This window comes from Rhinopithecus bieti, unplaced genomic scaffold, assembly GCF_001698545.2.
Source record: "Rhinopithecus bieti isolate Rb0 unplaced genomic scaffold, ASM169854v2 scaffold_11110, whole genome shotgun sequence".
In the NCBI taxonomy this organism is placed as follows: Eukaryota; Metazoa; Chordata; class Mammalia; order Primates; family Cercopithecidae; genus Rhinopithecus; species Rhinopithecus bieti.
Window position 1 is genome coordinate 1,448,398 of NW_016806890.1, and position 11,402 is coordinate 1,459,799.

The 11,402-nt window shown below is 42.0% G+C and overlaps 1 protein-coding gene across 1 annotated transcript in view; it reads right to left on the bottom strand.

The window, feature by feature from the left end:
- Nucleotides 1–6,761, bottom strand: part of MRS2 (magnesium transporter MRS2) — a 21,411-nt gene extending 14,650 nt beyond the window's left edge. The window contains exons 1-4 of the mRNA XM_017878553.1: nt 6,433–6,761; nt 4,434–4,507; nt 1,203–1,239; nt 81–193 (exon numbers count right to left, since the gene is read on the bottom strand). Of these exons, the coding sequence (XP_017734042.1) occupies nt 81–193; nt 1,203–1,239; nt 4,434–4,507; nt 6,433–6,622 (414 nt within the window). The 5' untranslated portion in view covers nt 6,623–6,761. The remainder of the gene's footprint in view (nt 1–80; nt 194–1,202; nt 1,240–4,433; nt 4,508–6,432) is intronic.
- Between the last annotated feature and the right edge of the window lie 4,641 nt (nt 6,762–11,402).

Genomic DNA, 11,402 nt, shown 5'->3' on the forward strand with positions numbered 1-11,402 from the left:
AAAAAAAAAAAAAAAAAAGTTAGAAGGTAACTTTTATAAGATTGTATTGGAGAAACACAGACGAAAATAAAATATTTTACCTCCATTCTCACGATAATCCTATTGTTTCTGACTGTGATACTCATTACATGCTGAAATCTCAAATCTCGGGCTTGAAGACCTAACTCTTGGTATAATTCAGTTTTCTTCTTTTCTATAAAAGAAATAAACAGAGAGGGCTAAACCAAATACATTAAATGGCCTAGATTTTTCCATCAAAGCAGTCCTCCCACCACCATCAAGATAATTTTGGTTACTACCAGAAACAAAAACTAAAATTAAGTCTTCTTAATATCCATTTTTACCTAGAAAACATACTTGGGCTAAATACCGTCAAACTAATGATTTTCTTATCTATACCTCATAAATTTCTCACTACTTAGAAGTCCCTTGAGACTAATATAGAAACCACAACTATGCATCATTAGAACCTATAAATTTCCAGCTCTAGACAGGTTATCTTTCTTAAATATAAACTGTACACAACTACATTTTCTATTTTTACTACAACATCATCTTCAGTATTTTATATATGTGAACAGATAAGCTTGATTGTCTTTGTTCTTGGACTAATACAAAAATGAGAAGAACTGAATTTATTACCTGAGACATTCATTCTCAGGGAGAGCTGAAACTCACATCTGAAGTCACATAGTAAAGTAATGCCTAGTCTCACTTTTTAAAGTAGCTGTCCACAGACAGCCATCAGCAGCAGAATTCCATATGACTGCCATGCAGTGACATGTCCCTGTCCACCTTTTGTCACCCACTGCAATGTCAGTGGTATTATGTGACTCTGCCTTAAACATGCTTCAGGGGAATGAATGAGGGCAATGAAAGGGACACTAACAAGAGAGACAAAAGAGAAAGAGTGTGTCTTTGGGCTCCAGCTCTACACCAGCCTCTCTCTCCCAAATATTCCTTCAACAGCCTGTTAGAGCAAAAAGTGGCTCCTGCTAGAAGAAAATAATTCTGGAAGAATACACACAGTCTGAGTACTGCCAGCTCCAATTAAGACTGACAGACAAATGCTGAAGAAAGATCTCTTTCAACACACCTGTATATACAGAGAATATTCTACTCAAAATCCTACAATTTCTTGATTTCTATCAGATTCACTCATTGTTTAAAAAAATGATTTAGAATGCTAATCAGATACTCACCAAAAGAAGTAACATTTCCCTGTTTGTCAAATTTTGTCTGAAAATAGAGAATAAAACAAATTATTATTTTCTTTCAAATTAGAATGTTACTTATGGTATTGTTAATTTAGTTAAGAATTTATGGTATTGTGAGTAATATCCCCAAAATGTTGAAATGCAAATATAAACCATTACTGACTTTCTTTAGATTAAATCCAGTTATGAGTTAAGGGTTTTAAAATTCCTTTTTTCCTTTGCTAGGAAAATCAGACCCGGGTTTAACTTTCTATCTTGGTTCCTCTAGAAAGTTTGATAAAGGAGTATCAGTTGTGTTGTTACTAGGTAACAATCCTTATGGTAAAAATGACCATTGACTGGTAGACTGCACTGGACTGGGAAGATGAACAAATTACAGTTATCAGGTGAAAAGCAATAGCTCTCTTTGCCCTTTCCTGACTATGGTGGCTCTTGTGGCCATGTTCCCCACCAGAATCCTGGACGCTGTGCCTCTGTGACGGTTACAAGGGATACTGTCACTATGGGGCATGGGGATTCGAGCCAAGGTGAATCTCACATCCACCTTTGAGAATCTTACCTCCTTGTCACTGAGCGATCACTCAGAGGACCAGAGAAACCCCTGGATGGCTGCAAAGACTTGTTTTGAAGAGGAAACACCTAACACTACCTTGTTGTTTCTCTTGTCCCTTATCCTTCTGAGTAGACTGGGACCAAGTATGGCCTGCCTTGTGAATCTAAATGTCTACATGAAGCTAAAGTATCTTTGGTGGGTGTTGCAGAATCAATCAAGATTTACAGAACCTCTTCTGATAGTTTGAAGAGAGGATTTGATACAGAAAATGCACCTATTTCCTGTAAAGTAGGGGAGTATTTTTCAGTGATGTTTATCCACAGTCAAGTTTGAAGATGTGAAACATTTAATGAATCACTATGTGCTGAGCTGTACTACTTACTATGACAGACACATTTCAGAAAGGCACTCTAACATAATAAGTACAATATAGGTCTTGGGTTATTACCATGGAAATATACATGCTGTGTTAATCACAAAATAAAAATTCACAATATATATATTTTATCTTGCTTCTCATCAGCAAAGATAAAATTAATATGAATATATAAGTTCCATAGAACACTAAAGGAAAATTTATATCAAAGAAAGCTTTATATTAGTGTAACAGTCTAGCTTTCATCCTTATATTTCACAAATACATAAACCCACTGCAGAAAATTTGAAAATAAATATATGTAAAATAAAACTATATTAATCACCTGAAATGACAAGTTTTAGAGAAAACTGTGATAATATTTCACTGAATATCCTTCCAAACATTTTCCTAATAAAACATACTAATGTTATACATACTGCTTTGCAGTCTCCCTCCTTCCAAAGTAGCAACATATGTGGAATATTTTTGCATCTCAATATTTATATGTACGCTTTTTTTCTTTAATGGAACTTAAAAAATTTTTTTAAATCATACAAATTATAATGAAAAAAATATTTACTTTGCAACCAGCTCACTTTTTAAACTATTTCAAACAGCACAAATTAAATTTCTTTTTCTTTCTCAGATTCCATAGCTTTATGAATTTAAGTGTTCTTTGAAATTATTTCACCTGCAAAGAACTGACTTTCAATATTTGACGTTTGACTTTGCATTCTTTTTTTTTTTTTTTTGGAGACAGAGTCTTGCTCTGTTGCCCAGGCTGGAGTGCAGTGGCACAATCTTGGCTCACTGCAACCTCTACCTCCCAGGTTCAAGTGATTCTCCTGCCTCAGCCTCCTGAGTAACTGGGACTACAGGTATGCACCACCACACCTGGCTAATTTTTTTGTTTTTTAGTAGAAATGGGGTTTCAGCATGTTGGTCAGGCTGGTCTCAAACTCCTGACCTCAAACGGCTGCCTCAGCCTCCCAAAGTATTGGGATTACAGGCCACCTGTAATCCACCTCGCCTGGCCCTGATTTTGTATTCTTTTTGTATTCTCTGAGCCACCTCACCTGGTCCTGATTTTGTATTCTTAACTAAATTGGCTAACTCCTCCAGAACAATGAATAACAGTGGTAACTTTTAAACGCAATTCTGGGGGTTATTTCGTTCTGTAGTTTATAAAGAAAAGCTCTTACATTAACAAGCCTAAATAATCCTAATGAAATATATTTGGGGCTTACTATATGTGAGGCACTAGTTTAAGGGCTTTCGATATATGAGTTAATTTAATCCTCATAACAATTCTATACGGTAGGTTATGCTCAGTTTTCAGATGAGAAAACTGAGACACAAAGATGCTATCCTAACTTGTCCAAGGCCACCTAGTCAATAAGAGGCAGAGTGAGACTGGAATTTAGGAAGTCTGGCTCAGATAGGCACACCTTTTTTTTTTTTTTTGAGACGGAGTCTCACTGTGTTGCCCAGGCTGGAGTGCAGTTGTGTGATCTAGGCTCACTGCAAGCTCCACCTCCTGGGTTCACACCATTCTCCTGCCTCAGCCTCCCGAGTAGCTGGAACTACAGGCGCCCGCCACCACGACCGGTTTGTATTTTTAGTAGAGACGGGGTGAAACCCCTGTGTTAGCCAGGATGGTCTCCTGACCTCGTGATCCGCCCGCCTCGGCCTCCCAAAGTGCTGGGATTACAGGCATGAGCCACCGCACGCGGCCGGCACACGTTTTTTTCAAGGTTTTTTTTTTTTTTTTTTTGAAGTTGCAAGAATATTACAACCAATTCCCACAGAGCTTTCACCTAGTCACCTTTGTTAAAATTTTGCCCCAACGGCCTTCTTTCTCTTTCTCTAAAAATATACGTGTGTGATACATTATCTTATTCATTTATTTCCCCCCTCACTCCCACTCCCCAACCATTTCAGAGAAAAGTTACAGAGATCATGACCTTTCAAAGCATGCACTTTTAAATACTACACTCTGCTGCCTTCAAGATGCTTCTGCCTGCGTATTATCTTGCAGAACACAGGTTCAAGCCTCTTTATGGCTCTGAAGTGCGATTGACCTGTTCTAGTATTAAAAGGGGAGGTGCAGTCATTAGCAAAGTTCAAGATAATTGTTAAGCAAATCTAGCAGGCACTCAGGTCACTGGCCAGGCACAACAGCCATGACATGTAACTATAGCGATTATAAAACTCAAAATAAGTAGTATCTTGGCCAACGGTCCAATGAGTTAATAAGTATGGGATGCACTTTCTGTATGATTTCCAATGTATTGTACATACTCACCACAGTAAATACTGGGGCTACACTGGCTAAAGTGGCTTGAGAGACATCAGAAGTTCTTAACCGGTGCACTTCACCTGAAGAATAAATTAAGAGAATTCCTGTGGTTATATGATTCACATAGAGCCAAAATACAACTCTCATAGTATGTGGAGACCTTCAGACTATTTTATTATTTTTAAATATTTTAAGAAGAAATACTCTTGTTAATTTTAATATTTGTTGGTGATTATCTTAGGTTTGGCAGGGAATGATTTTCAAAAGTAATGGCTTAGGTGAGGTATTAAAATAACTGATGGATTCCAATCACCCTTTTACCTTTCTAATTATTACTGATATCTCAAAGTTGGATGAACGAATGTGCAACATCGTGTTCTGAGATTTAAGAAAATGTCTGGTCTTCCTTTTTGCATAAAAGGCTCTTCATGCGCATTTGGTAGTAGATACATTTTAGAAAACATAGGTCCTAAGTGCCACCTGATCTTTCAAGCATTCCAGTATCAGAATTATTTGACTGGCTCATAAACTATGAAACCTATTGATTTTACTTCTTTTCTACAGATATTCTTTACAGTGAATACTTACGAAACACCCCCACTGAGCTGGAAGGAGGACAAATCTTTATTTGAAAATTAGTCTATTTAAAATATGTGACTAGACTGAGTCGAAGTGAACGCTGAAGTATAATCAAGTACATTTAATGACTGACAGAGGACACTGTTTTATGCTTCCAAAGTAATTACACTGACTCCAGAGACTGTAGAAAAAAATCCTATTTCTGATCTTTTTTCCACTACATACATGTAATGATTCTTGTAATTTGTTAATATCTGAAGTTTCATTTCCCTTTTACAAAATACAAATTATCACTATAAGGGTAAGATGAATAAAGGTAAAAGTCATTTGCTGATTACAAATGGCTTTCAATGTTTTAATGTCACAAATTAGAGTGTAACCAGGATTGAGATTCTGAACGTCAATGCTTGTCCTCAAAGTTTCCTCCAACTTGCTGAAACTGGATTCCTAGGCATTATCAATGGAGGGTGCAGAGCATGTAACCCAACTTAGACTCTCCAATAAGTGGAGAACGAGGTGATGACGAGGAGTTACTTTGGGAGGCTTTTGAGAGCACAACTGAGAAAACATATTTGAGGACACTGCTATATTCTTGATAAAGTCATTCATTTCAATACCTTTTATTCCTCATATATTTGCACTCACATTTGTGAAAATCTTAACTTTTCACCATGCTTCAACATTTGGTGTAAAAATAAACAGTAAATAAGATTCTTTTTTTTTTTCTCAATCCGATCTCCCTGTTTACTTATACAGTACTGTAGTTGAAAATAAAGTCAAGCCGTTCTCAGAAGCAACTCAAGTCTTCAGCCTCACTTCCATGTGCGTCCCCAATCCCTGCGCAACTCGACAACTGTATAAATGTGTCCGTAAGGAAGGGAAGATAAATTAATATTAATACTTATGACTTCGGAACAGATGAAAGCCTTGTTTAAAAACACCTCTCGGCCAGGTGTGGTGGCTCATGCCTGTAATCCCAGCGCTTTGCGAGGCTAATGCGTTAGGCTTGAGGCAAGGAGTTTGAGTCCAGCCTGGGCAACATAGTAACACCCTGTCTCAAAAACAACACACAAGAAAACCTCTCACAAGAGCACTTAAGCGGGTTGTTAACTAACGTGATCACGGTCTACAAACGATTCCTAGGTTGTTCCTATGGTTATATAATCTGCAGCAAGGGCGGTGGGGGAGAAGGCAGAGGGTTGGCCGCTCGGACCCCGGCAGGGCACAGCGCACATAGCAAGGTCGCATTCTGAGCTAGTCGGGCGCAGCTCGGCCCGCGGGCCTGTGCAAGCTCACGGGACACACGGGAGGCCGAATTCTGCGCAGGGCGCAGAGCAACAGGCGCGCCGCGCCGGGTGGCTGGGGCAGCAGCGTAAGGTCACTGCAAGACCACCGTCCGGAAGCTGTGGCCGGGTAAGGGCTGTACCTGCCACGCGGAGCCGGCCCGGCCCGCAAAGTTGCGCCGCCCGGCTCCTTCCAACCAAGTCGGCTGCGCGGCCGCAGGCAGCAACGGGACGCGCCACAGAGGTCAAGTCCAAGGCCAGGGCACACAGCGTCCGCCGGGGAAGTCTCATCGCGCGGGGGAGGAGGCAGGGCAAACTGCGCAGGCATTCCATGGTGCCGGAGCAAGGAGCAGGCAGCCCCCAGAACCCAATTCTTCATGCCGGACGGTGGCTGCCCCGGCCGCAGCACTCGGCCGACGCTACCGCCGGACCTGCGGACGCTTTGTATCAGGCATGCGCGGGGCGTGCCGCGCCTGCGTGCTACTTCCCCGCGCATGCTCGGAAGGTACCTGTAATCCCAGCACTCTGGGAAGCCAAGGCGTGTGGATCACCTTAGGTCAGGAGTTCAAGACCAGCCTGACCAACATGGAGAAACCCCATCTCTACTAAAAATACAAAATTAGCTGGGTGTGGTGGCACATGCCTGTAATCCCAGTTACTCGGGAGGCTGAGGCAGGAGAATCACTTGAACCTGGAGGCAGAGGGTGCAGTGAGCCAAGATCACACCATTGCACTATAGCCTGGGCAGCAAGAGTGAAACTCCGTCTCGACAACAACAGCGGGAACAAAAAAAATCTATAGCATGCCATTTGGTTTTGAATATTAAATTTGAGAGATTTCCTAGACAGATATCTGAGTGTAGATGTCAAGTAAGCAGTCTGGAATTCAAGGAAGGTGTTGGAGATACATAGTTATGTTTGAGACTGTATAGAATATTTACAGCCACAAGATTGGATAAGATCTCCCAAGAAGGCCGAGCACAGTGGTTCACCCCTGTAATCCCAGCACTTTGGGAGGCTGAGGCTGGAGTTTGAAACCAGCCTGGATAACATGGTGAAACCCCGTCTCTGCTAAAAATACAAAAGTTAGTGGGGTATGGTGGCAGGTGCCTATAATCCTAGCTACTTGGGAGGCTGAGGCAGGAGAATCGCTTGAACCCAGGGGGCAGAGGTTGCAGTGAGCCAAGATTGCCCCACTTCACTCCAGTCCGGGGGAAAGCAAAACTCCATCTCAAAAAAAAACCAAAAAAGTCTCCTAAGAAGTGAGTCGAGAAAAAGTTGTACAATTGAGCTCTAGATCCTCTCATATTGAATTGTTAGGAAGATGAGATAGATCCAGCAGAAGAGTATGAGGAGTGACAAAGAAAGAGAAATAGAATCAGAGGGTGGAATCCTAGAAGCCAAGTAAAGAAAGTTATTTAGTTGGGGTTCAGAAACTGCTACCCCAAAATACGTTTTGACATGTTAAACTGAAGAAGCCTCAAGGTCTCGCTGACACCACCCCCCACTGAGTCTTCCAAAGATGAAGTTAACGTTTTTTTAACCTAAAATCCAGACCCATTAAAAGGAAAAACTGTCTCTTCTCCTCCCTGAAAAACCAAGAATGTAACCATGCTTGAACGTACCCTTTGACAAGGTAATGTTCATGTTCATCTCTGTTCCCTGATCCATTCCATTCTCCCTAGTAATCCCATCAATAGAATTCCTCTTCTACTCCCTCCTATAGCCTGTTTTGCCAGGATTGTATATAAGCTTCTTCACCCTGCTGGAGGTTGGGTAATCACCCTGTGATTCTCCCTGTATACACATGTATACAATGTGCATCTTCTCCAATCAGTCTGCCTTTTGTGGGTTTTTTCAGTGAATTTTCAGTGGTTGAAGTAGAAGTTTCTCATGGCCCCTACTGTTTCATGAATGAGGAAGTGATAAATTATGTCAAAGTTTTCTGATGAGTAAGATAGGAAATGAGAATTGTCTGTATTGAACATGACACTGTGGAACTTATTGGTGATCTTCATAGGAGCAGCTGTAATAGAGTAGTAGGGAAAGAGACCTGTGAAACCACCGTTGCAAATATTATGACAGTATGAGATATCTGACATAGTTGACTCCGTCTTGCTTCTGGCCTCCAAGCCGTCCTTGGTTGTTCTTAGGTACAGGCCAAACTAACCATGGAGGAATTTGGCTTATAGCTTAACTTTGAAGCAAGGATAATAGTCTCACCCTAAATTGATCCTCTTCCTGCTTGTTTTGGGGCTGAAACCACCTTCATGAGACTACTGAAAGGCCCAAGATTAGAATTATGGAAGGAGTCTGAATTCTGCTAAAATGTGGGCATATTTTCTATAATCCCTTACTGTTCAGGGATTATAGTGGCCAGAGATCACAAGATTTGTTCCTTCTCAATTGCTCCTATAGATAACATCATCATTGTAGAACCTAAGATTGGTCCTTTGAGATGTTTTCAGACTGACGCCACCCAAATTTGTGACTTATGACTCAGCCTGTCCCGTGGTCCCACCTAGAGAACTCAGTGCATGAGGACCATTTTCCAGCCCCTATTATTTCATCCCCAACCAATCAGCAGCACCTGTTCCTTAGCCCCCTGCCCACCAAATTGTCCGTAAAAACCCTAGCCTCTGAGCCTTCAGGGAGACTGGTTCAAGTAATACCTCATCTCTGGTGTGGCTGACCTTGCATCAATTAAACTCTTGTTTTACTGCACCGCCTCAGTCTCAGTGAATTGATTATGGCTGTGCAGCATGCAGGAAGAACCCATCAGGCTGTCACACCTGGATCACTGTCTTCCCTTTTATCCCAGGCCATGACAGAATCCCAGAAGGTAGCTGCATCTATATAACAACAATCTAGCCTCAACATTTCTTAATCTCTTTCCTCACCTTCTTGGCTGCATGGCACATTGAGCTAAAAAGCTATGTTTCTTGATCCCCACTTCCCCACTCTCCACTATCAGGAAGAAGGTGTAGAGGGAGGTTCTTGCCCACTAATTTCAAGTCCAGTGAGATGAGCTTCTTAAGACCCACTCTAGGAGCTTGAAGAGTTTATAGACTCACACCTGAGCAAGCAATAGACGCTTTGTGTCAGGAAAGTAACTGTGTTTTCTCTAAAGGTGCATAAAGCCTGAAGTGCAGATGTGACAAGAATATCAGCCTGGGATTATTTTAAAAAGAATCCTTCCCCAAAGAGCAGCATATTCTTAGAGGCAAGAAGGGGCAGATCTCAAAGTGATCTGGAGAGGCACTGCCCTTATCAAGGGAATGGCAACCAGATGGTGGGGGGGAAGAGCAGTCCTCTGGAGAACCCTTTACAATGTGAACCTGTGCACAAGGAGCGTCTACTTTAAAATCTGCCCCAGCTGGACGTGGTGGTTCACGCCCGTAATCCCAGCACTTTGGGAGGCCGAGGTGGGTATATCACCTGAAGTCAGGAGCTTGAGACCAGCGTGGGCAATATGGAGAAACCCCACCTCTTCTAAAAATACAAAATTAGCTGGGTGTGGTGGTGCATGCCTGTAATCCCAGCTACTCAGGAGGCTGAGGCAGGAGAGTTGCTTGAACCCAGGAGGTGGAGGTTGCAGTGAGCCAAGATCGTGCCATTGCACTCCAGCCTGGGCAACAAGAGCAAAACTCTGTCTCAAAAACAAAATAAAATAAATCTGCCCTGCCTGGAGGGCATGATGCCATCTCCAATGAAAGTTTCTGGTTCATCTTGCTTTGCCTTACTACCCCAGCAGAGTCAGAAATAGCAGCCGTGGAGTAAGAAAGGTAGCAGGAAGAGATGGGGGAGCTGGCACAGGATCTCTACCTACACCAAAATTTCTCCACGCCCAACAAGGAAAGAGGACCAAGTCTTCCTTTGAATGAGGATTGAAGTGTTGATTAGTATATTGGATTTTACAATGTAAATTACTGAATTGAAATTATCATATGGACTGGACATTTTAAGTTAGTGAGTTGAGTAACTTAGTTACTGAGTTACTAGAGTAGAACATAGGACTGAGGGACCAGAAAAGTCATGGAACCTGCCCAAGTTATCAAGAGGCAGGAGAAAGACTAGACCCACTCAGCAAGATTAAAGGGATTACAAGTGACAAAAATAAAGTGGCTTCTATGATTACACCCCATGAGTCCTGCCTGTTCCAAGTCCTAGTCAGAGTGGTTTCAGATGATCAGTTACACAACCTTGGTTGCATAGAGAAGGAAGAGCAGCCAGGAGGAGTCTGCTGGGAGAATATAATCATCGTGGGTGTAAAGCTTTAAGGAGGCTGTGGTCAGAGTAGGATATTCATACTATAACATTTCTGAGGTGAAGCAGTTCTGGATGGGAACCTAATCCGTAGTGTGAGGCACACTGAGCCAGATGAAGAGGAGGAACTAAGAAAAATTTCCAGCCAGGGGGAAAAATCATGTGGGCAGACTAGTGCTTTTGGTGTGTTGGAATAACTGTCAGAGGTAGCTGTGCCTGGAGCAGGCTGGATGAGGAACTGCAGTGATTGTAGATAAGGCCAGAGAGGGAGGCAGGGACTAGGTCATGCTGGTCTCATGCTTTGTCAGCCATGGCAAGGAGATTTGATTTCATTCTTTGAGACATGGGGAACTCTTGAAGGGTTTTAAACCAGGGGCAAAGGATTCTACATTTATTTTTAAATGATTGCTCTGGCCTCCTTTTGGAGGCTGGATTGTAGAGAGGCGAGAGTGAAAGCAGAGAGGTCTTTGAAAAGCTGCATGTAGCAGGCATCCATAAAATATTTAACAGGTGCTTGGGCTATGGCAGGTGCAATGGATATGGTGAAGTTAGACTAAAGAGATATTTAGGAAGCAGAGTGGGTGGGACTTGGTGATTAATAAGAGGAAGATGTATTAGGTTGCTATGGCTGCCATAACAAAATATCACAGACTGGGTGGCATAAACAACATGAATTAATTTTCTCACAACTCTGGGAGTTAGCAGTCCAAGATCAAGGTTACAAAATCGAGGGTTGGTTTCTTTTGAGACCTCTCTCCTTGGCTTGTAAATGTCGGTATTCTCTCTGTGTCCTCACATGTTTCTCTGTGCATACATCCCTGGTATCTCTTCACGTCCTAATCTCCTCT